Here is a 27,609-nt window from a genome sequence, read left to right as displayed (position 1 = left end):
TCACTGGGCCCTGGCTGGCCCAGGCCTCTTCCACTCTTGGTCTCGAAGCTTCGTCCGCTGGACTTTCCCAGACACAGTTTTGGGCAGGTCCAAGACAAACTCCACCTGTTGGGACAGATCAGTCCAGGGTTGGCCATCCATGGCTCCACAGGTTGAATTTTTGGAGGAATTGCTGTAGGTGAGGGGAAGTTCCTGGGGCTGGGAGGCTCCAGGTGAGTGACTACTGAGCTTGGAAAACTCCCAGGACATAAGAAGGTGCAACAAGAAGGTTCAGAAAGTGACGAGAATAGGACCTAAGAGTGAGCCGACTGGTCTCTGACGTACTGGGGGGCAGGGAGAGCAGTGCAGGGGACTGACCCCACACAGGAGGCAGACACCTGAGCTCTGACATCAGACTCTACGCCCCGTCTCTCCCCTACTGTCTACCTGGCTTTGATGGAGGCTTTCCTGAGACTCATCTTTCCTGCCGAGTCAGTCACCTGGAAATCACAGCCTTGTGGCGTTGTGAGGATGAGTGCAGGCTGAGCTCTTGGCAGGGTCAACACCCAAGATGTTAGCCCTGGGTCTGGACTAGAGACAGGGGCAGCTGAGGGTTAGGGAGCCTGGTTTACAACGTCATCTCCATCATTTTCTGTTGGTGTGTCCTCAGAAGAACTCGAAAACCTCTCCAACTCCACCTTTCTCACCCGTGGGAAGAAATGCTTGATGTTCAGGACCCTTCCGTCTCTAATACTCCTGAATCCTAAGGTGTGGGCGAGGAAGAGAATTCACCGAGGCTTCTGGCTGTAGGGCTCAGCTTGCCAGAGCGCTGGTCTAAAAAGTCAGATGGTTTTGGGTTTAAGGAAAGTAATAATAATAGGGGTACTGGTATGGAAAAAGTATCTTCTTAGCAGCTGACTTGCTATGAGGCAAGACTAACTTTATAAAGGAAAGAATTTGTTAAAATCACAGTCAGATAAAGCAGGGGTTTGGCAAACTATAGCCTGTGGGCAAAATCCAGCCCTTCTGTTTTTGTAAATAAAGTTTTATTGAAACAACAGCCACACGTGTTTATTTGCAGTTGTGGCTGGCTGCTTTCTCACTGCAGGGCAGCGTTGAGTAGTTCCCACAGGGACAGTATGACCTAAAAACATGACTATTTGGTCGTAGAATGTCAGTGGAGAGCAGAAGGAAACACAGAGGAGGTTCCACAGCGAGGAAGAAATCGTGCTGTGCATCAGGAAGAAGGGAGCAGAACGAGGGCGGGGGAGGGGGGGCGCGGTGCGGTGTGGGGGAGGAAGGGTGTGGGAAGAACCACTGCAGGGCATTAAGGGGAGATGTAAGGTGAGACACAGCTATGGAGTACACTGCTACCCTGTGTGACAGGACTCTCTCCACTGGATCCTCAGAAATATTCAGCTACAAGTCAAAATTCATAATGTGCTCGGTGTGGTCAGATTTCTAGTCGCTTTTAAAATACTTATTAAATTCTTGCTAAGGTACCTTACAAACATTAACTGTTCTTCTTAACAACCTGTGGAGGGGTGACACCATAATCCCCATTTTACAGATAGGAAAAGTGAGGCACAGAGAGATTGCTGAGTGAGTGTGGAGGTGAATGCAAGTGTGTGTGGTGGAATCTTTGATGTACTACCCAGGTCCCTGCAGGAATGAAGACTCCCTTTCCCATTGCCAGGCCCCTTGGGGAGCCCAGCAGCTCAGGAGAGTTGTCCCTCCCAGGGCCCCGCCCCGCCCAGGGCCCCGCCCCGCCCAGGGCCCCGCCCCGCCCAGGGCCCCGCCCCGCCCAGGGCCCCGCCCCGCCCAGGGCAGCCTGCATCCAGGCCCCACCTACAGGGGCTGTAAAGGCCCTTCTCCAACTGCTGCTCAGGAAACTGAGAGGGTGTCTTAGCTTCAAGACCCCCCATGGGGCTGGCTGAGGCCGCCACTAAGCTACATCACAGTGCAACTTTACCTTCAGTCAATCCACTCCCCGCCCTTCCCAAGAGAACCCCCAAAGACTCCCTCACCAACCTCTGGCGTGTCAGTCTCCTTCTGAGTCTGCCTCAGAAACCCCGCCAAGGACAGCTTGTGTGGACAAGTTGCCAGTGGGCACCTGGGTCACATAGAATCTGAGGGGCTTCGTGTGGCTGCTCTCACCTTCCACCCAGACTCAAAAGCAGAGAAATTAAATCCTTCCCTGGACAAAGTCCTAGTTTGTGCCCAACTCCAAAAACTGGGTCCCTCTTCCGTCCACCTCTATGCCTCAGTTCCCTGCCCCGCGGTGAAAACAGATACAGTAGAGTGTATGCTTTTTACCTTTTCTGATAACAGCTCTTCCATTTACCCATGTGAGCCACCCTCCTTCACTCGGTCCATGTCCTGGTGTAGGGCAGCCCTTCCTCCCACCTTCCTGCATTCCCTCCAGGGGTGACCATGTGACCCATAGCTGGCCAATCATCCCCTGGTTACAGGGATTGGTTTAGCAATGGACTCGTGACCTGAACTGTTCCAATGAGAATCAACTTGAAGACGTGCTAGTCCTTTGGGGAAAAGGATGCTCTTTTTCTACGGGGATTTGCAAAGCTGCTGAAAGAGTGTGTGGAGCTGCTGGAGAGGACTTCCAGGAATGAAGCCAATACAGAAAGGAGAGCCGGGGGCAAGAGCCATCCCTGACCCCCACTGGCCTGCCTGTTCCCAGCCGTGACTAAGCACTCACCCCCCTGCACTCATCAGTTGTGTGAGAAATGAACTTCAAGTCGGATTTCTGTTGCTTGCAGCCCAAAGAACCCTGAGTAATACAGCAAGACCTTGGTGCAGAGAGTGGGGGATGGCCGGATATGGGCCAGAACTGGTGATGGAGCGTCTGGTTTCAACCAGGGTGAGCTCAATGCTGAGGCTGCCTCTCAGGCATCTAGAATAGTTTCTGGATGGTTTTGGGGGGACTTTCTTGGTCATGGTCAGGCAGAACTTTGAAGTAAGAGTCCTGGTCCACAGCCAGAAGAAGGGGAATATGAGAGGAGGCCATCTCTCCTTCAATTTGGGGCGCCAGAGCCCTCACCTTCCTCGGGTACTTGTACGGGGCTGTCACCGACTTCACGTGCTGCTGCAGCTCCCTGGTGAGCTGCTCCGGGTCACGGGACAGAAACTGTGGCGCCAGGACCACAAAGGCCTTCACCACCTGCAGGAGGATGAGGGCAAGAGAAGAGGGGTCAGAGCGCATCGTCACCTCCTGGGATAGGACAGAGTCAGTGTTAGGACTTCCTCCACAGCCACCGACCTTATGTCCTCTCCATTGTACCTCCAGGTGTTTGGGGCCAAGAAAAGGGAGAATCTGGGGTAATAATGGCCAAGAGTCCAATTCTCTCAAATGGCTTATTGGGTGGGCAGTTAGGACTGCAGACTGAGACCTGGCTCACCTCATATCCCAGAGGCAACAGAGAGGCAGGGAGAAGCTGGGGGTAAGTGAAGAGAGGACAATACAGCCTGTGGGCCACAGACCCGGAGGATCTGTTCACCCTCCACGCTACAGCGTGCACCACTGTGAAATGGAGGTCCGATTGTCTTCCTTAATTCGTGGGAACTACAATGAAATATGCAGCCTGGCTTCGTCCATGCTTGGCACAGAGTTTTCTCAGTAGAGGACCCTCTTTGGGCCCCATTTGCCTAGTGGCTGCTATGGTTTCCATGGTGACATGTCCCATACCTGCCAGAGATATGACAGTGTCCACATGCACCTGCAGAGATGTAGCTGGACACTGACCCACACCTCTGCACCCTCCCCGCCCCCCTCCCCCCACACACACCAAGCTCCCGTAGACTCCATCTGGACCCTTTGCTATAGCCCTACATCATTATAAGGGTCTTCCACCTTCCCCATAGCCTCACTGCAAACCCATGGCGTGGGGGCTCCATCTCTTGGCTCAAACCCCTCCTCTGTTCTTTTGGTCAGGGATCAGTTCTGATCCAAGTGCCAACAATAGTAGACCTTCTGAGGTGCTTGCTATGTGACAGATCTCATTCCAAGCGTCTTATAAATATTAACACATTTACTCATCAAACTACCCCTCATCTTACAGGTGGGAAACTGAGGCTCAGAGAGGCTAAGCAACGTGTCCCGGGTCACACAGCGAGTAAGCAGGAGGGCCAAGATGTTGGCTCAGCCTGTCCAGTTGCCAGAGTACATCCTCTTAACCATTATACTTTATGCCCTTGTTTCCCAAATCTGCACGCCCAGCCTGCTGCTCCCCATCACCTCTCCTCGGATGGGGTCTGGGCTACTGATGACAGCCGTCTCCACCACAGCAGGGTGCTCCATGAGTGCATCCTCCACCTCTCCCGGTCCAATCCGGTACCTGGAGAAGAGCCCACCTGTCAGAGAAGACTGGGCACCACCGCTAGGCCAGGCCCAAGGTCTGGAACCATCGGAATAAGGACCCAGATCACACTTCTCACCCAGAACCAGCTCACCCGCTGGAGTTGATGATGTCATCTGCCCGCCCCATGAACTGGAAATATCCGTCTTGGTCCTTGATGGCGCGGTCTCCCGTGAGCCAGAAATCCCCTCGGATGTTGGCTGCTGTCTTCTCAGGGTTGTCCTGGGGCCACAGAAAGACAGCGCTGTGCCTCAGAGCCTGCGCCCTCCGCCCCTGGCCGGCGGCATGAACAGGCGTGCAGGCTGTGCGCTTCACAACGTGAACCACTGCGCCTGGCAGGCTGCCCTGAGCCGGTCAACCCCAGCCCCGAGGAGCTGGTCTCCCCTTCGCTTCAGTTATTCCCCCAGGGCTGCCCCCTGCCCCCGCTCGAGTCTAAGGGTAACATTGATGCCTCCACGACCCCGTGTCCCAGGGCGTTCCCCTGCCGGGGGCCCACCTTCCCTTCCCTGTCAGCCTGATTCCTGCTCCGTTTCACGACACCATTTAAGGGAGCCAAGGTTGATGGGGTGCTCTCATGGCTCCTTTGCTAGATTTGAAAATTCTAGAAATATAGCAGCTGAACCCCTCTGTTCAGCTGAGGCAGGTGTTCTTGACCAGGGAGAAGGCTTGGGGGTTCACCCCTGTAGTGCATCTTGGTATTTTGTTTACGTGTAGGCGTGTGGGCTCCGGATTGGACATTCAGTCTCTGGGTTCAAAGACGGCAGAGGGAGTGCACAGCTCCGGTCTTCATGTGGAGAATACGGGAGTGCACTGTGGTGTCCAAAGCCCATAGCCATTCCAGACGGCAGAGCGGAGACCTGACGCCAAAGCTCCTGACCCCAGCTTGACCCTTTCTCCAGTGCCTGGGCCCGCTGGCCTCCTCTCCGAGGCTCCCATCTCCTCATCTGGACCGTGGGTGACAGTGTGGATCTCCGCATTCTCTCCTTTGGCGCACTCTCACCAGCGCTGTTCTAAGTGTTTCACAAATACTAATGCCTTTCGAGAACCATGGTAATGCTATGAGGGATTGCAATACACAGTTCACAGGTTTGGAAACTGAGGCTGAGCGGTCAGCCACCTCCTCACACAGTCAATAGTGGAGTAGGGTTTTGAACTTAAGCAATTTGGCTCCAGGGACCTCCTAAGGTCCTCGGAGGGTTAAATGAGTGTGATGTCTACAAAGTGCGTTAGGACTGCGTGTCCTGCAGCAAGCACACACGAAGTGGCAGCAGCTGTTATCACTGAACTTACTGTTTGGTCAATGCTTCAGGCCTTCCCCGCCCACTTTTCAGCAGCGGCGGGCTCGCACGTGCCTTGTGACCTCTGGTCTCACATGCTCGCCTCTAAAGCGAGGCGGCTGGACTGAGGACCATCTGTTTCTAACGTTCCGAGGTCTGAAGACAGGGAGGCCCCATCTCTGTGGTGAGTCCCAGTGTGATGTGCTCACGCGGCTCAGCAGAGGATCGTGTGGCAGAGGATCCGTGTGGCAGAGGATCGTGTGTCAGAGGATCATGTGTCAGAGGATCGTGTGGCAGAGGATCCATGTGGCAGAGGATCCGTGTGGCAGAGGATCGTGTGGCAGAGGATCGTGTGGCAGAGGATCCGTGTGGCAGAGGATCCGTGTGGCAGAGGATCGTGTGTCAGAGGATCATGTGTCAGAGGAACGTGTGGCAGAGGATCCATGTGGCAGATGATCATGTGGCAGAGGATCCATGTGGCAGATGATCATGTGTCAGAGGATCGTGTAGTAGAGGATCCATATGGCAGAGGATCCGTGTGGCAGAGGATCGTGTGGCAGAGGATCGTGTGGCAGAGGATCGTGTGGCAGAGGATCGTGTGGCAGAGGATCCGTGTGGCAGAGGATCATGTGGCAGAGGATCCGTGTGGCAGAGGATCGTGTGTCAGAGGATCATGTGTCAGAGGATCGTGTGGCAGAGGATCCATGTGGCAGATGATCATGTGGCAGAGGATCCATGTGGCAGATGATCATGTGTCATAGGATCGTGTAGTAGAGGATCCATATGGCAGAGGATCCGTGTGGCAGATGATCGTGTGGCAGAGGATCGTGTGGCAGAGGATCGTGTGGCAGAGGATCGTGTGGCAGAGGATCGTGTGGCAGAGGAGTGGGGGATGAGGCTTGGGTGCAGGGCTGCCCCTGGAGAACCTAGTGCTGTGGCATATGGTTCAGGGCAGCAGGCGTTCGGCCACGAGCAGCTCTTGTGCGTGGAAGGGGCACCCAAGTACAGGCAGTTCTCCAGATGCGGTCTTAGTGTCAGGCTGAGGACGGCAGTGGCGCAGGGCCATCTTCTCTCTTGGCAAAGCACCCTTCTTAGACACTGGTACTCCTGGTCAATGCCTCTTGGGAAGTCCACAGCCCCGGGACCCGCCCCTCATCCCTCTCAGAGCCCCGTGTTCCCACCAGGGGCAGAGGGGAGGAGCCACGTTCATTACCACGTAGCCCGAGAAGAAGCCGATGGGCCTGTAGGGCTTGATCCTGATGCCCAAGTCTCCCTCCGTGCCCGGCGGCAGGACGTGGCCCTGGCCGTCGATGACCTGCAGGAGGAAGCAGGTGGGGACTGAGCCGGGGACGGCCTGGGAAGCTGCGGGGAGACCGACTGGGCACGCGGAGGCCCTCGGGCTCTAGTGGTGGCTGAACACTCGGTCCGGAACCCAGGGGAACCGGGCGCTTGGAGCCCGGGTCTCGAACCCGTCTGCCTGGCGTGGTTCAGGCGAAGCCCCGTGGAGCCTGGGCCAGAGGAGCTCAGGGGGCAGAGCAGCCGCCCCGTGGTCTTCAAGGCCCGTGACCTTGGGCACCAGACAGACCAAAACGCAACTCCCCACCCGCCGCCAACAAGGGGTCTGTGAGCGACAAGCTCCTGTCTCAGTGTCTTCATCTGCAGAAGGAGGGGGCACCGCTGACGTCCGCTGTACGGGGGTGCGGGGGACACCGAGGAAAAGCGCTCCCTGGACGGGCCCGCGGGGAGTGGCCCGGAAGAGGGGCGCACTGCACTCCACACCTGCAGGGCCCTGCGCGGCCACGGCCACAACCACGGCCACGTGAGTTCTATTGTGTGGGATGCACCTGCAGAAACAGTGGGTTCAGGGACGCGATCTCAGTCCGCATGCTGATGGCCCGCTGTGTGTGCGGCCAGGCGTTTAGGGCCACCTCCAAGCACCAGGCGCCCGGGGTCTGGGCCCTCGCACCCTGCCGCTCAGCAGCACACACCACCAAGGCGCCACCGAAGCGGCTCAGCAGGAACAGCAGTGGCCAGGGGACGTGGCAAAATCACCCTATTGTGGTTTTTAAATGCACAACTATAATGATAAAAGGGTAATATGCTAGTTACACTGGATGTCTTCCGGACGTCCTTCCTGACAAAGCCGGGCAGAGGGAAGCCAGCCCAGTCCCGGGTGCCTGCGGGCGGAGGAGGGGAGCCGGGTCCTGGGTGGCAGAGGGAAGGCGGTGCCGGCAGCCGGGGGGAGGAAGGCCCACTCTGGCACGAATTTTCGAGCGTCGGCCTCTAGTGTTTATATAACCAGCCAGCCAACTGCCGGCTGGTCCCAGGGTTTTCCCTGCATGAGAAGAATGTTAATCTTCCCTCCTCCCCCTTTTCCCAGTGTAACGCACTTGCTTTCCAGAACTTTCCCTCCATGCAGAATGAGAGACACAAGTTGCTGAAATGCGTGTTTCCCACGCCCTCCCTCCCAGGCGCCAACACACCTGCACGTCATAGTGGGGGATGGCTGTCCCCAGGCGGCCCGGCTTGACGGCCATGGTCTTGGACACTCTGCAGGTGAGGCCCTGTGGGAAGCAGCAGACAGACGGGCAACGTCAGGAGGGTCATAGGTCACAGCACAAAAGAAAACTAAAGAAAAACAGCCCTCAGCAGAGCAGTTCTCACACAGTGGGAAGACAACTTACATTCCTGGCTCCCTTCCACCCCCCCTGCTCTCCCCTCCCCTGCTCTCCCCTCCCCTGCTCCCCCCTCCCTTGCTCTCCCTCCCCTCCTCTCTCCTCCCCTGCTCTCCCCTCCCCTGCTCTCTCCTCCCCTGCTCTCCCCTCCCCTGCTCTCCCCTCCCCTGCTCTCCCTCCCCTACTCTCTACTCCCCTGCTCTCCTCTCCCCTGCTCTCCCTCCCCTGCTCTCCCCCCTCCCCTGCTCTCCCCTCCCCTGCTCTCCCCTCCCCTCCTCTCCCTCCCCTGCTCTCCCCTCCCCTGCTCTCCCTCCCCTCCTCTCCCCTCCCCTGCTCTCCCTCCCCTGCTCTCCCTCCCCTGCTCTCCCCTCCCCTGCTCTCCCTCCCCTGCTCTCCCCCCTCCCCTGCTCTCCCCTCCCCTGCTCTCCCCTCCCCTGCTCTCCCTCCCCTGCTCTCCCTCCCCTCCTCTCCCCTCCCCTGCTCTCCCCTCCCCTCCTCTCCCCTCCCCTGCTCTCCCCTCCCCTGCTCTCCCTCCCCTCCTCTCCCCTCCCCTGCTCTCCCTCCCCTGCTCTCCCTCCCCTGCTCTCCCTCCCCTGCTCTCCTTCCCCTGCTCTCCCCTCCCCTGCTCTCCCTCCCCTCCTCTCCCCTCCCCTGCTCTCCCCTCCCCTGCTCTCCCTCCCCTGCTCTCCCCTCCCCTGCTCTCCCTCCCCTCCTCTCCCCTCCCCTGCTCTCCCTCCCCTCCTCTCCCTCCCCTGCTCTCCCCTCCCCTGCTCTCCCTCCCCTCCTCTCCCCTCTCCTGCTCTCCCCTCCCCTGCTCTCCCTCCCCTGCTCTCCCCTCCCCTGCTCTCCCCCCTCCCCTGCTCTCCCCCCTCCCCTGCTCTCCCCTCCCCTGCTCTCCCTCCCCTCCTCTCCCCTCCCCTGCTCTCCCTCCCCTGCTCTCCCCTCCCCTGCTCTCCCCTCCCCTGCTCTCCCCCTCTCCTGCTCTCTCCCCTTCCCTGCTCTCGCACCTTTCCTGCAACCCCTAAATTGTTTGGAAAGCAATCTGATTGACTACTCCCCAGTATGGAGGAACTAGCAACCACATTTTAATCTTTTTTAGGGGATCCATACTTTCCTCAGGGAGCAAGGGCACCCTAAGTCCTTTAAAGCCCAATGAAATTAAATTACCTCCCCTAAGTCGCCAGCCTTGCTGTGGCCCTGAAATACACTCCCACTGTGATGCGGGGCCTAACCAGGCTCCCTCTGAACGGCCCGACCCTGACCCTGACCCTGACCCTGCCGGCTGCACTGTCCTTCCGCACCGCACCCCCCAGCACAACCCTGCAGTCCCTGGTTCTCCTGCAGGAGCTGGAGGGTGGGGTGGCGAGGAGGGGGAGAAGTGCTGAGAGGCCCAGCAGAGGCGCTGGGGGGGGAGCGGGGGTGGGCAGCGCCCCGATGGGGCCGAAGCAGCGCAGTGGTCCCAGGCGGGTGGACAAGCAGATCCTGGCCACCCTCAGGGGCCACACCAAGGTCACCAGCGTGGTGTCCCACCCCTCCCTCGCAGGCGGGGCCTCCTAGTGGTTCCCCTTGCCCTGAGCAGCTGTGCCTGGCATGTTCCAGAAGCCAGGGCTCCGCTGAGACGGCCCCACTCAGAGGGCTCGCCTGCCACCCTTCCTGGAAGCCAGGCCTCCATCCCACCTGCCCCGCACTCCGCCTTCCTCTTCTGCTCCGCGGAGCCTCCGGCCGCCCTGTCCTGTCTCTGTTAGCCCCCCCCCCCCCCCAATCACACACAGCAGTGCACCCTCCAGGAGTCGGCTGTGCCATCTCTGCTCGCTCTCAGTGCCCACCCGCAGGGGGCGCTCATAGATGCTGAGGGGACAGCGCCTGAGGAGGGTGGCTGTATTCTCCTGGTCAAAGTGGGACCAGCGGGGAGGGGGGCAGCTCCTGGGCCCCCGGCGGGCGGGCGGGCGTACCGTCTCCGTCTGGCCGTAGAACTCGCGGATGTCCAGGCCTGTCTGCGCCCGCCAGCTCGCCAGTGTGCCCGGGAGGAGGGCCTCCCCGCCGCTGAAGCAGCTCTGCAGGTGCGGGAACTGGTAGCTGAGGAGAGAGAGGGCAGTGTCCCCCACAGGCCCCGAACCAAGCTCTGCCCAGGCCCGGGGCTGGGTGCTGGGAGCCGGGAGATGGCGTGGGCCCCGTGGGGGCGTGGGAGGTCCTGACCACCCGAGCCCATCACCTGGACAGGTCCTGCTGCACCAGCATCCGGTACACGATGGGGGCCCCCACCAGGTTGTTGATGGGGTAGCTGGACAGCACCTGCAGGAGGAGAGCCAGGTGAGACACCGCCCGGGCGGGTGCCCAACCCGCCAGGACACGCATGGGCCGGGCCGGGGCGCTGGCGTGGCAGGGTCTGCGTTTAAGTCCTAGCTGATTGGTTGTGTCTGTTTCAGGTCCAATGAGCCCCGATTCTCATGTCCCCTCAAACCCAACCTCACAGAGGAACGAGCACCGGTCACGGAGAGCAAGGCCCGGGGTTATTTTGTGGCGTTTTTGTCAAATCTGCCTGTTCCTGCCACTGTAATGACTCGCTCTCACACCCAGCCCGCAGGTTGTGCAGCCCAGCCCCGGGGACGCGGAGCAGCGGCGGCAGATCGGCTGTGCTCTGGGCTCAGTGCCTGACCCTCCGGGCCCAGCTCCTGACAGATGGGCTCCGGGGAAAGTGCCGCGGACACGCCAGAAGCACTCCTAAAGCTCCGCTGGTGCTGAGCACTTGCCAAAGCCTCGGCGGGTGCATGGTCCCCCAGGTCAGAAGGGAAAGCTAAAGCCGTCACTCAGAGGACGAAGCGGCCCAAGGCCACACAGCCAGCCGGAGCGGAACCAGCGTGTGCAGCCGGGATGCCCAGCTGCTATGCAACACCACCTTTGTCTGCACAGAACTTACAGAAAAATGAGGCAAAAATATAGAAAAACGATTAGCATCAGCGAATCATGCGATTATTTCCTCCAGGCACTCTTTTTGTTGTAAACCTCACCCAAGGATATATTTTCCATTATTCCAGAGAGAGAAAGGGGGAGATGGAGAGAGAGAGAAACGCTGATTGGTTGTACGCGTGCCCGACTGGGGATTGTGTGCACCCCGACCAGAGATGGAGCCTGCAGCCTGGGTATGTGCCCTGACTGGACCCGCGGCCCTCCGTGCACGGGACGATGTTCTAACCAGCTGAGCCGCACCGGCGGGGCGTCCTCCCCACACGCCCCTGAGCTGCTCAGAGCTGGGGGAACGCCGGCTCCCTGTGGCCGGGCCTACGGAAGCTCAGCGTGGAAGTGCCCCCTCACTCGCTGCACTCCCTTCACTCTTGTGAGCTTCCCCACCCCAAACCCCAATCTCTATTTTCCTAGTAGGTTTTTAGGAAAACCTGTTTGTTCCACTTCCCAGAAGTCCGATCACATCACTTTTGGAAGGAGGCAGAGTAAGAATTTGTTTAGGTCAGAAAATGACAGAATCCTTTGAACAGAATCTCCTGAGACAATCCAGACCAAGCCTGACGGGTGGCTGGCCAAACAGAAGTTGGGGTGGACCCTGGACTCCACAGAGACCCGGCCAGGAGGGCGCGGCCAGCCGTCCTCACACAGAGCCCAGCGCCCCGTGTGCCCCTGAAGCAGGGCGAGCCGCCCCCCCCCCCCCCCCGCCCCCCCCGCTGCCCCGCAGGCTGTTTGCAGACTTCAGTCCGCGCTGCCCTGGCTCGTTCTGCGGGGAAACTATGGATTCTTCAAAGCTCCCCCAGTGCCACACGGGCAACGAGCGAATGTCCGTCCGCAGTGGGCGGGGGAGATCGGGACGGCACACGGAATGGAGGGCCCCTCAGCAGCCGGAGGGGACCCGCGGCCCCTGGAGCGGCCAGGGGCGACTGTTCATGGGTGTTCACCGTGTTCACAGCGTTGAGTGAAGGAAGAGACGCAGAGATGACACACGGTGACTCCACTGTGAGGACCTCCGAGAAGCACCCCCCGTGGCAGTGCGGGGGTCTGAGGGGCAAAGGCGGCGGGGACCGGGGTGCCTGTCGGACGGAGTGCTGAGCCCCAGGGGAAGGCGTGGGCCTTCGGGGGTTTAGGTTCGGATGAGGTCCGAGGGCGGGCGCTGTGGTGGGTTAGCCTCGCTCTCTGCGCCACAGGGGCCGGCAGGGAGGGTCTGTGCACCCGAAGACCTGCCCTGGCCCGGCTGCGGCTCAGCCCCCCGAGGGCCAGGTCTGGGGAAGCCGCTCCACGGCGGCAGTCAGAGCAGCCCCGGCTGGAGAGTGGTCCCTGGTTTGCCAGCTGTGCCCTTAACATAGCTGTGCTCTGTGCCTTTACCTGTAGTCTGTGCGGTACTCAGACACACCACGCACACACACACCACACACCACACACACATCCCACACACCACACACACCACGCACACACACACCACACACACCACACACACATCCCACACACCACACACACACACACCACACACACCACACACACCACACACACCGCACATACCACACACATACCGCACATACCACACAGACACCACACACACATCACACACACCACACACACCACACACACCACACACACCACACACACCACACACACCACACACCACACACACCACACACTCCACACACACACCCCACACACACACACACACCACACACACCACACACACATCCCACACACCACACACACACACATACCACACACACACCACGCACACACACACCACACACACTCCACACACACCACGCACACACATCCCACACACCACACACACCACACATACCACACACACATCCCACACACCACACACACCACACACACCACACACACCACACATCACACACAACACACACACACCACACCACACACACCACACACCACACAATCCACACATACCACACACACATCCCACACACACCACCACACACACACACACACACCACACACCACACACACCACACACACCACACACACCACACATACCAGACACACCACACTCATCACACACACCACACACACCACACACACCACACACACCACACACACCACACACACCACACACACCACACACACCACACACACACACACACACACACACCACACACACATCACACACACCACACACACCACACACACCACACATCACACACCACACATCATACACACCACACACACCACACACACATCCCACACACCACACACACCACACACACCACACACATCACACACACCACACACACCACACACACCACACACACCACACACACCACACACACACACACCACACACCACACACACCACACATACCACACACACAACCCACACACCACACACACCACACACACCACACACATCCCACACACCACACACACCACACACACCACGCACACACACACCACACACCACACACACCACACATACCACACACACATCCCACACACCCACACACACACACACACACACCACACATACCACACACACATCCCACACACCACACACACACACACACCACACACACCACACACCACACACTCCACACACACCACACACACACCACACACACACACACACACACACCACACACACACCACACACACACACATCCCACACACACACACACACCACACACACCACACACACCACACACACATCCCACACACCACACACACATCCCACACACCACACACACCACACACACCACACACCACACACACCACACACACATCCCACACACCACACACACACACACACCACACACACATCCCACACACCACACACCACACACAACACACACACACACACCACACACACACACACACCACACACACCACACACTCCACACACACCACACACTCCACACACACACACACACCACACACACCACACACTCCACACACACATCCCACACACCACACACACATCCCACACACCACACACACACACACACCACACACACCACACACTCCACACACACCACACACACCACACACCACACACACCACACACACTCCACACACACCACACACACTACACACACACCCCACACACCACACACACATCCCACACACCACACACACACTACACACACACCACGCACACACATCCCACACACCACACTCACACACACCACACACACACACCACACCACACACACCACACACACCACACACACCACACCCCCCACACACACCACACACACCACACACACCACACACACACCACACACACCACATACCAGACACACCACACACACCACACACCACACACACCACACACACACCACACACATCACACACACCACACACACACCACACACACCACACACACCACACACACCACACACACCACACACACATCCCACACACCACACACACCACACACACCACACACACACCACACACACCACACACACCACACACCACACACACCACACACACCACACACACCACACACACCACACACACACCACACACACATCCCACATACCACACACACCACACACACCACACACACACCACACACACCACACACACCACACACCACACAACACACACACACCCCACACACACCACACACACACCACACCCCACACCCCACACACACCACACACCACACACACCACACACACACACCACACACCACACACACCACACACACACACAACACACACCACACACACCCACACATACCACACACACCACACTCATCACACACACCACACACACCACACACACCACACATACCACACACACACCACACACACATCCCACATACCACACACACCACACACACCACACACACACCACACACACCACACACACCACACACCACACACTCCACACACACCACACACACACCACACACACCACACACACCACACACACCACACACACACCACACACACATCCCACATACCACACACACCACACACACCACACACACACCACACACACCACACACACCACACACCACACACTCCACACACACCACACACACACCACACACACCACACACACCACACACACCACACACACACCACACACACATCCCACATACCACACACACCACACACACCACACACACACCACACACACCACACACACCACACACCACACACTCCACACACACCACACACACACCACACACACCACACACACCACACACACCACACACACACCACACACACATCCCACATACCACACACACCACACACACCACACACACACCACACACACCACACACACCACACACACCACACACACACCACACACACATCCCACACACCACACACACCACACACACCACACACACACCACACACACCACACACACCACACACCACACACACCACACACACCACACACACACCACACACCACACACCACACACACACCACACACACACACCACACACCACACACACCACACACACCACACACACACCCACACACACACACACACACACACACACACACACCACACACCACACACACCACACACACCACACACCACACACACCACACACACCACACATCACACACACCACACACATCACACACAACAACACACACACACCACACACCCCACCACACCACACCACCCACACACCACACACACCACACACACCACACACTCCACACACACAAACACACACACACACACCACACACCCCCCACACACCACACACACACACACACACCACACACTCCCACACACACACACACACACACCACACACACACACACACAACACACACCACACACACCACACACACACACACACACCACACACACACATCCCACACACATCACACACACACACACACACCACACACACATCCCACACACACAACACACACACACACACACACACACCACACACACACACACCCCACACACCCCACACACTCCACACACACCACACCACACACACCACACACACACACACACACACACCACACACCACACACATACCACACATACCACACACACCACACACACCACATACCAGACACAACACACACCACACACACATACCACACACCACACACCACACACACCCACACACATCCCACACACCCACACACACCACACACCACACACACCACACACACCACACACACATCCCACACACCACACACACCACACACACCACACACCACACACTCCACACACACCACACACACACCACACACACCACACACACCACACACACCACACACACACCACACACACATCCCACATACCACACACACCACACACACCACACACACCACACACACACCACACACACCACACACCACACACCACACACACCACACACACACCACACACACCACACACACCACACACACCACACACACACCCCACACACACCCCACATACCACACACACCACACACACCCACACACACACACACACCCACACACCACACACACCACACACTCCACACACACAACACACACACACACACCACACACACCCCCCACACACCACACACACACACACACCACACACTCCACACACACACACACACACACACACACACCACACACACACACAACACACACCACACACACCACACACACACACACACCACACACACACATCCCACACACATCCACACACACACACACCACACACACATCCCACACACACAACACACATACACACACACCACACCACACACACACACACCACACACTCCACACACTCCACACACACCACACCACATACACCACACACACACACACACACACACACACACACACATCCCACACACATCACACACACACACAACACACACACACCACACATCCCACACACACCACACACACACAACACACACACACACACACACACACACACACACCACACACACCACACACATCACACACACACATCACACACACACACCCACCCACACACACACACACACACACACACACACACACACCACGTCACCTCCACAGCCCACCCTCCCTACACTGGGCTCACCACATCTATCGGATGCCTGGCACCAGCTAACACGTGTTGCGTGAGCCAGTGACCCATGCCTGCCGCCTGGATGTGTTCTTTGACCTGCCTGTGGGTGTGTCTCCTTCCGGGGCCCGAGCACTGGAGGTGGGCCCTTTCCATCCTGCTCATGAGCAATGTCCAGCCACAGGGCAAGGGCTGGTCACGCTGGTGAGCTGGAAGGAACTGCACCCATCCGAGCGTGCCCGCCTTGGCTGGCCGCTGGCGTGGTGTGCGCGGCCCTCTCTCACCTGCAGAATGACCAGGGGGTCAAACTTCGGCAGGAGGTGGATGAACACGCACGCTCCCGACGTCCAGGGTTCCAGGAACGAGCACAGGATGTTCAGTATCCAGGCCGTGTCTGATATGGTCCAGATCAGGTCCGAGGCTTGCAGGTCCGTCCATAGGCTGCGGAAAGAGAGGAAACACACGTGCATAGACGACATGCACGCTGGGGGACGGGGCAGGAGAGTGTACACACCTGCGGGCAGGGGCAGGCGTGTGTGCTCAGGTGTGTGTGCGCTGAGTGTGTTTGCGTGCTTTGTTGGAGCGTGTAGAGGCAGAAACTGACAGAGGAGAGAGAGTTGTTCTGTCTACACGCTCTGCTTCCAGAAGGAGAGGGTATTTGGAAGGTGTGATCCCAGCTGACATCACTTGACAGGGGGCTGGTCTCATTCTCCTCTTACCCCCAGAGCGCATGCGGCTTTGACCTGAAGCGGCCACCGGGACACGCTTCCTGTGCCTCCTCACAAAGCAGCCAGGTGCGCACTGCAGCAGGGAGCCGTCTGAGCTCAGGGTCAGCGGCAGAGCCTTGGTTCTGTCTCCCTGAAGCGTCACCACGGCCTAAGCCTGTTCCTTTCTCTCCTGGGACCACAATCAAAGGCGCTGGGCCTGTCGGAAGGCCAGCGCGTGAGCTGGACATGGAGAGCCCCTGGTGCGAGGCCATGGTCCCTGTCCTGCCTGAAGGTGGCTTCTACTTGTCGTGTCGTAAGAAAATTGGATCACAGTCTATCAGGAACAAATTTGGGGGGTTGGGGTGAGAATTAATATCTGAGATACATGTAAGTGAGTTAGCTTCCATATTTTAGAAACTGTATTTACGATGGCTCTTCTCCTGAATTATTTCTGTTGAATAATTTAGTTTTCTGGTGTCACAGACCCTGAGGGGCATTTAGGTGTTTGAGCTTCTGGCAGAAACGATTTTCCAGGTCTGGTCACGGGGGCCTGCTGAGCAGCCCTCCTGCAAAGGCCCCGAGGTCTGTGAGCGCCCCGGCCACCTGGCGTGCCCTGGCCCACGCCGGCGTGAGGAGTGGTGGGCATCCTCAGTGCTGGCACCTGAGGCCTGTTTCATCGAGTTAACCCGATGGCAGCTCTGGAAAGTCATCCGCTGCTGACAACGGTCGCCTTTGGAGTGTGGGTGGCGTTAGAGCGAGTCACCAGCACCCCACAGACGAGGCGGGCCGGGACTGGGGGGATGCACGGCCCGCGGGCTGCGCGTTGGACATGCGTGTGCGCTCCTCGGTCAGCGAGCAGCTCGTGGTCAGAGGCCCCAGGCGGCCTTGTGCCCTCTGCCGTCCACAGGCCAGTGTGCCCGGTGCCCAGCCGTCCCCCTCCCGCTCCCTGTCTCTCTGAGGCACCAGGGCCGCCAGGGCACTGCCTGAGCCAGACGAGGCTCGGGGGCTGCCCTGCGGCTCTGTAACGAGGGGTCTGCTTACCCAGCGTCCATCTTGGCCTTGAGGCCCAGGCTGGCGTGGGAGTGCTCTGCCATCTTGGGGAGCCCGGTGCTCCCGCTGGTGAAGTAGATGGCCGCCGCCTCCTGGCCGCCGGTCTCCACGCAGCGGTGAGTGGGGGCCGCCCCTCTGCCAGAGACAGGGCCGGCTCAGGCCCGCGCCCAGGGGTCCCGGGCGCCTCCCCACCCGCCCGGCTGCAGGGCCGGGCCTCCCCGAGGCTTCTGCGGCCAGGAGAGCCCGAGCCAGCCTGGGGGCGCCGCGGGGCTGACGGTCCCCGCTCCCTCCCCACCTCAGCGCAGGGCCCAGCGGGCTCAGCTCCTGAGGAAGCTCGCTGCACACACACACACACACACACACACACACACACACTCACACACACACACCACACACACACACACACACCCACACCACACACACACACACACACACACACACACCACACACACACACACACACACACCACACACACACACACACATACACACACCACACACCACACACACACACACACCATACACACACACTCACACACACACACACCACACACACACACACACACACCATACACACACACACACACACACACCACACACACACACACACCCCACACACACACACACACATACACACACCACACACCACCACACACACACACACACACACCACACACACACACATACACACACCACACACACACCACACACACACACCACACACACACACACACACACACCACACACACACCACACACACACACACACACACACACACACACACACATACACACACCACACACACACACCATATACACACACACCACACACACCACACACACACACATCACACACACCACACACACACACACACACTCACACACACACACACACATACACACACACCACACACACCACACACACACGAACGAGCTGCTTGCTCATCGAGACTCAACACCTGCTCCCCTACTTGTCGGGTCTCTGACACGGCACCAGTGGGGGTGCCCGCGTCCCTCGAAGCATCGCACCCCGAGCCCTCTCCTCCAGGGCCCTGATCTCGTGTCCGGAGCTGGCCTCGCTGTCGAGTCCCCTGGCCGCTCTCGGAACACGCGTCACCGAAGGAAAAGCCCCGTCCTCAGGCTTCCCTGGGCTCTGTGGCTCCGGAGGGATTGCAGACACGTGACGGGAAGTGGGTCGCCCCGCCAGTGCTGCCCCGGCTGCAACAGCCAGGCTGAGGGGTGCGGGGGGTGGGGGGGGGGCACGGGAGGAGGGCCAGAAACCGGGGTGCCAGCCATCGCTTGTGTGTGACCTCAGCCGCTCCGGGCCGCGCCCCTGACCCTCCCGTTGACAGGCTGGGTGAGTTTCGCCCGCGTCGTGTTGCTGGTGGGGCCAGGGCTCGCTGCTGCCCGGCTGGACCCGGAGCCACTGTGCAGGCACGTGGGTGGCCCCGAGGGGGGTAGTGCCCCACCGGGAAATGCTCTCCCGGGGGAGCCAGGCGCCCGGCTCGGTGCCGCTGGTCCTTCCCTGAGAACCCTGAGCCGCAGCGTGGGCCCTCAGAAGGCCGCTCCCCCGTGACGCTGGCGTGAGCCGCCCCCTCCCAGTCCTCATGCTCCTCCCGGCCGCCCAGGCCAAGCGCTTGTGCCCAGGGCTTGGTTCAGGCCACGGCGGCGGAGACCCGGCCAGGACGGGTGCGCACTCACTGCAGCAGCGTCTGGAAGTGCAGCCACCCCTCCCGGCCGTGCTCAGACACCAGCAGCTTGGTTTTCAGAGACGGGCAGTCGGGGGCCACCGTGTCCACTGCCTGGGCCACGTCCTCCCCGGCCACGATGGCCCTGGCCTTGGACGCCTGCAGCCGGTAGAGGATGTCCTTGGCCGTCATCTGGATGGTCCCGGGCATGAAGACGAGGCCTGGGGGAGTCAGAAGGCTTGGAGAGAACGGGCCGACGTCTCCCTTCCCTGCAGACGCTGAGGGACAGCCGGGGGCTCCCGTGGAGGGGAGGTGGGGGAAGGGAGGACCAGTGGGGAATGGCAATGACGACAGACCAGGGCCAGCGAGTGGATTACACACAGGTTTCCCTGGGTTGTCAGAGCTGTAAGAGGGCTAATGTCACACCATCGACAGTCTTAGCCTAATCACCCCGCCCTCAGCCCTACACACACCACCAGACACACACAGAAACACACACAGACACACACAGAAACACACACATGAACACACACACAGACACACAGGCACACACACAGAAACAAACACACAGGCATACACAGACACACACAGATACACACATACAAACACACACAGAAACACAGAGACACACACACAGACACACACAGAGAGACACATACACACACACACACAGAGAAACACACACAGAAACACAGACACACACACATGAACACACACAGACACACAGGCATACACAGACACAGACATACACATAGACACACACACAGAAACACAGAGACACACACATGAACACACACACAGACACACAGGCACACACACAGAAACAGACACACAGGCATACACAGACACAACACAGACACACACAGAGAGACACACAGACACACACACAGACACACATACAGAGACACACACAGACACACACAGACACACACACAGACACACACAGAGACACACAGACACACACACAGACACACACAGAGACACACACAGACACACACAGACACACACAGACACACAGACACACACAGACACACATACAAAGAGACACACATACACACACAGAGACACACACAGACACACACAGAGACACACACACAGACACACACAGACACAGACACATGCACAGACACACACACAGACACACGCACAGACACACACAGACACACAGACACACACACAGACACACGCACAGACACACGCACAGACACACGCACAGACACACAGAGACACACACGCACAGACACACACAGACACACACAGACACACACAGACACACGCACAGACACACACACAGACACACACACAGACACACACACAGACACATACACAGACACACGCACAGACACACGCACAGACACACACAGAGACACATAGACACATGCACAGACACACGCACAGACGCACGCACAGACACACGCACAGACACACACACAGACACACGCACAGACACACGCACAGACACACACAGATACACACACAGACACACATACACAGACACACACACAGACACACGCGCGCACACACACAGACATACACAGACACACACAGACACACGCACAGACACACACACAGACACATGCACAGACACACGCACAGACACACGCACAGACACACGCACAGACACACACACAGACACATGCACAGACTCACGCACAGACACACACAGATACACACACAGACACACACACAGACACACATACACAGACACACACACAGACACACGCGCACACACTCACAGACACACACACACAGACATACACAGACACACACAGACACACACAAACACACACACACACACATACACAGACACACACAGACACACACAGACATACACAGACACACACACAGACACACGCACAGACACACACACACAGACACATACACAGACACACACACACAGACACACACACACAGACCGATTCAGCTCCTCTGCAGTTCCCAGCCTCAGTACCTCTTCTCTGAGCCGCCTGGGCCGCTGCAGACCCGCCGGCTCAGGGCTCCTCTGCAAGGGCCCATGGGAAATGCTTGGGCTTTGCGGGCCAGACGCTCTCCGTCCCATGACTCACGTCTGCCCTCGGTCTCCTGCAGCTCCGGCAGGGACAATACACACGTCACGGCTGTGCTCCAATGAAACTTTAGTGACAAAGACTGGCTGTGAGCCAGACTTTTAACAGGTTGTTATAAAATTCACACGCCACCTATCAAAATGGTGGTGAAGTCAGGATGTGAACAGTGGACAGTTTGTGCTGTCTTTCTCCGACATCTGTAAGCCCACGAGCACACAGACCATGCGTGGCTCCCGGGCCAGCCGCCTCGAGCAGGCGCTTAGGAGATAGTTTGCCTAAACAAGCGGAGACGCATGCCGCGTGCAGGTGCATCTTTTGGGAGGAATGGTGGCATTTCTCTGCCATCAGTCTCCTTCACGAGAGAGCGGTGCCAGCCCAGGGGGGTCGACTACCCACCTGCTCGCATGCAGCCCAGCGTCACCAGCCACCACTCAGGCACCCGGGGCAGCACCACGGCTACGCGGTCGCCACGCTGCAGGCCGCACGCTCCCGCGAGGACATTGGCCGTCCGCTGGCTGAGCTCCTGCAGCTGGCCGAAGTCCCAGCGCACCTCCTCCCCGCGGCCGCTCACCCACCACAGGGCAGGGCCTGGGGCTCTCCTGCCGGCCTGAGGGAAGGGGAGCTTGCTGGTGGGGGCTGGGACACAGCCTCTGATCTCAGGACCGTACTCACTCTTAAAAAGTATTTTAAAAACCTTAAAGCATTTTTAGTTCTATGGATTCTACCAATATTTCCATTAGAATTTATAAAATAGTAGTATTGCATATCAGTTCAGCCGTGAATACAGGAAATAAGATAAACACATCATAAAGTATAAAGTGAATGTAGCCTCCCCCCCCCACCCCAGATCTTTCACAATATTTTCTGTGAAATGGTTTTTGCTTCTCAAAGGACAATTATGATGCACTAGTTGGATTGGTATCTCTGTCCCAGTTCTCATTCATAAAAAACTAGAGGCCCTGTGCATGAAATTCATGCAAGAGTAGGCCTTCACAGCCCAGCCTCATCCGGAAGGTCATCCAGAAGGACATCCGGACGGTCATTCTGCTGTTCGGCCATTCAGTCGATTTGCATATTATGCTTTTACTAGAGGCCCGGTGCACGAAATTTGTGCACGGAGGGGGGTTGTCCCTCAGCCCAGCCTGTACCCTCTCCAATATGGGACCCCTCAAGGGATGTCCGACTGCCCGTTTACCATCCCTGGGATCGGGCCTAAACGGGCAGTCGGACATCCCTCTCACAATCCAGGACTGCTGGCTCCCAACTGCTTGCCTGCCTGCCTTCCTGATTGCCCCTAACCGTTCTGCTTGCCAGCCTGATCACCCCCTAACCACTCTGCTGCCAGCCTGTTTGCCCCCAACTTCCCTCCTCTGCTGGCCTGGTTACCCCTAACTGCCCTCTCCTGCAGAGTTGATCACCTCCAACTGCCCTCCCTTGCAGACCTGGTCCTTCTCAACTGCCCTCCCTTTCAGGCCGGGTGCCTCCCAACTTCCCTCTCCTGCTGGCCATCTTGTAGTGGCCATCTTGTGTCCACATGGGGGCAGGATCTTTGACCACATGGGGGCAGCCATATTGTGTGTTGGAGTGATGGTCAATCTGCATATTACTCTTTTATTAGATAGGATAGAGGCCTGGTGCATGGGTGGGGACCAGCTGGTTTGCCCTGAAGGGTGTCCCGGATCAGGGTAGGGGTTCCCTTGGGGTGTGGGGCAGCCTGGGTGAAGGGCCTGTGGTGGTTTGCAGGCTGGCCACAACCCCTGGCAACCCAAGCAGAGGCCCTGGTATCTGGGATTTATGTATCTTCTACAATTGAAACTTCGTAGCCTGGAGCAGAGTCAAGCCTCCTGCTCGCTCCGTGGCCAGCAGCCATTTCTCTTGGGATTGATGTATCTTCTATAATTGAAACTTTGTAGCCTGGAGCAGAGGCCTAGGCCAGCCAGGGCTGCAGAAGCTTTGCTTCCTCCATTGCTGGGGGCAACCCTTGCCACTTGCTCTTTCCAGCTCTGTAGCTGCCGCCATTTCTGTTTGGATTTGTTTACCTTCTATAATTGAAACTTTGTAGCCTCGAGTGGAGGCTTAGGCTGGTAAGGGCAGGCAGAAAGCTTAGCTTCCTCTGTTGCCGGGGAAACCCAAGCCTCCCCCCTGCTCTCTATGGCTGTAGCCATCTTGGTTGGGTTTATTTGCATATTTGTTCCTGATTGGCTGGTGGACGTGGCTTATGGGCGGGGCTTGTGGGTGTAGCAGAGTTAGGGTCAATTTGCATATTACTCTTTTATTAGGTAGGATAAGCTGCCAATCATGATTAATGCACACAATGAAGCTGGGAACAAACTCTGAGGCCTTGTTCAGGGTAATGCCAGTTACTTGCATTGTACATGTTCTTATAGGCCTTCCTTCCCTCACAGCCCTGGCTTCATCTGGAAGGTCATCCGGAAGGAATCCAGTCTAATTAGCATATTATGCTTTTATTATTATAGATAATGAATTTTGATTATGTTTCCTTAATATCTTCTATTTAAACATTTTTAATCTAAAAGCTTTGCTGCAATTGGGATTTAGCATTCTATGTTTGTGTTTATAATTTTAAAGTCAGAAAACTTGCCTGAAGGTGACCTGAGGAGGCTGTAACCATGAGCATCATTGCTAACACAGATGCATATGCCCATCACCATCCTCACCTTCAAGTCTCAAAGCCAAGGGAAGCCATGTAGGCGGATAAATACTGGAAACACGACTCACATTATCATAGCATTCATTCCTATTTCATTATTTCTTAATGAAGAACTATCTGAATGATTTCTCTGTGAATAATACATTTTCCATTACTATTCATGACTAAACCAAAATACTTATGGAAAACTGGCCATTATTTAAATAGTATCCCTATTTCCTTATAATTAAGATTTTGCTCATAATTAATTACAATAGAAAGAACCATTATTCAGGAGTTATAATGCAAAAAAAATTATTAGAACTGACCGGCCAGAGTAGCTCAGTGGTTGAGTGTCAACCTATGAACCAAGAAATCACAGTTAGATTCCTGGTCAGGGCACATGCTTGGATTGCAGGCTCAATCCCCATTGTGGGGGGCATGCAGGAGGCAGCCGATCAGTGATCCTCTCTCATCATTGATGTTTCTGTATCTCTTTCCCTCTGAAATCAATAAAAATATACTTTAAAAAATCATTAGGACTAAATAAAACATTTTGTAAAACAAACTTATTATGTTAGAAATTAAAAATGAGAAATTTTATACATGTATGCTTTAAAAAATAACAGCATGAATTCATTATATATTATCACAAATAAGATGTGAACTGTCTCTTGTTATACCTCACCCACTTTTACATTGGGTTGTGTCTTTTTATTCTTGATTTCTAGGGTCTCTTTTGTATTAGGAATATTAACTCTTTTGCTTTGATAGGAGTTGCATATTTCCCCCTGGTTGTCACTAATTTTTTTGTTGCCATTAATCCTTACCGGAGGATATTTCCCCGACTGATTTTTAGAGAGAGTGAAAGGGAGGAAGGGGGAGAGAGAGAAAGAGAGAGACATCGATGTGAGATTGGTTGCCTCCTGCACACCTGGACCGGGCCTGGGATGAACCTGCAATCCAGGCATGTGCCCTTGCCTGGGAATTGAACCTGTGACCTCGGGCGCATGTAGACACTCTAAGCACTGAGCCACACTGGCCAGGGTGTTTCTTAAATGTTGCTCATGCTGTTTGTCAGCGGAGCAGGGTTTTGATGGCTGTGTAGTAAATTTATTACATCACTTCTTTTGTGGACTCAGGATTCTGAGTCACGGTAGTAAAGACCTTCCTCATTATTTTAAGGAGGTATAACTTTCAGAGAAAAGCCAGAAATCTACATTTTTATCAGAAAGTTTTAGATTTTAAGTATTGACCGAATTCTGTGTGAAGCGTGCCCTGCACCGCGGCCATGCTCAGCCCAGAGGCCAGCACCAAGATTGGGTGCTGATGTCAGGCCTCATGGCGACATCACAGCGTGGCTCCCTCTGAGGGAGTGCCCTTCGTGTAAGCCCACTTCTTCCCAGATCCCGGCCGAGAGGACCCTTGCCTCCTCCCAAAAGGTGCACAGAACCTCAGGGCAGGCAGTGCGGCATCAGCCATGGAGGGTGGAGGTCTAGAAGTCCAGGGTGGGAGGGGGAGAGACATTTCCTCATCACTCTTTCTCTGATGCCGAGGCCGGAATCCTTTCAGCAAGCTCTGCCTGGTGGCCATTCTGCTTGCTTACTCCTAAAGGCAGGAGCGCACACCTTTCTGAGAAGACTGACTCAGTCTGTGGTTGGTGCTGATTCTCTCTTATTAAACCCAAATCTGCCTCTCCAGTGACTCCAGCCCACTAGTCCTTGTCTCACCCTGGGATGTCACAATAGAGCATGTGCAGAATGTGTAGGCAAACTGTGTGTCAGTTGTCCCACCTGCACCAATCTCCCAGGCCCTTCTTTTTGCCAAGCCCATGCATCTCTTGCTCCCACCAGATGTGGCCTTCATGGGAGATGAACATCATAGCTCATCATAGTATCTGACACGTAATGTGTTCACTATGTACTGAATGTATGGCTGAATTAGTAAACTCAGCCCAATTGTCCGCCTCTGTCTCTTCTCCACCCATTACCTTCTCCATGCCAGCCCAGTAATCCATCACATCGCTGGCGAAGTTAAACTTGGCAGGGACTTCCTGGTGGCCCCACTGCAGCGATGCCAGCTGCTTGGTATGGATGTGGACAGTGCGACAGGCCGTCTGCGTCCTCCTTCGGATGCAGATCCCCTGGAGTTTCCGCAGCCAGTGCAT

General features: G+C 56.7%; 1 protein-coding gene across 1 annotated transcript; it reads right to left on the bottom strand.

The window, feature by feature from the left end:
* LOC103302977 (acyl-coenzyme A synthetase ACSM2B, mitochondrial) lies at positions 1-27,609 on the bottom strand. Its single transcript, XM_054714179.1, has 13 exons — positions 27,433-27,609; positions 23,189-23,399; positions 20,740-20,947; positions 19,032-19,175; positions 17,568-17,724; positions 10,517-10,596; positions 10,257-10,380; positions 8,113-8,193; positions 6,843-6,944; positions 4,447-4,574; positions 4,232-4,331; positions 3,038-3,157; positions 1-105 (listed from the first exon to the last, which is right to left on the bottom strand). Exons 1-13 carry the CDS (start codon positions 27,607-27,609, stop codon positions 1-3), a joined length of 1,737 nt encoding a protein of 578 aa, XP_054570154.1.

This window comes from Eptesicus fuscus, chromosome 4, assembly GCF_027574615.1.
Source record: "Eptesicus fuscus isolate TK198812 chromosome 4, DD_ASM_mEF_20220401, whole genome shotgun sequence".
Classification (NCBI taxonomy): Eukaryota; Metazoa; Chordata; class Mammalia; order Chiroptera; family Vespertilionidae; genus Eptesicus; species Eptesicus fuscus.
The sequence above is the reverse complement of the archived record's forward strand: the minus strand, read 5'-3'. Positions and strand labels throughout refer to the sequence as shown.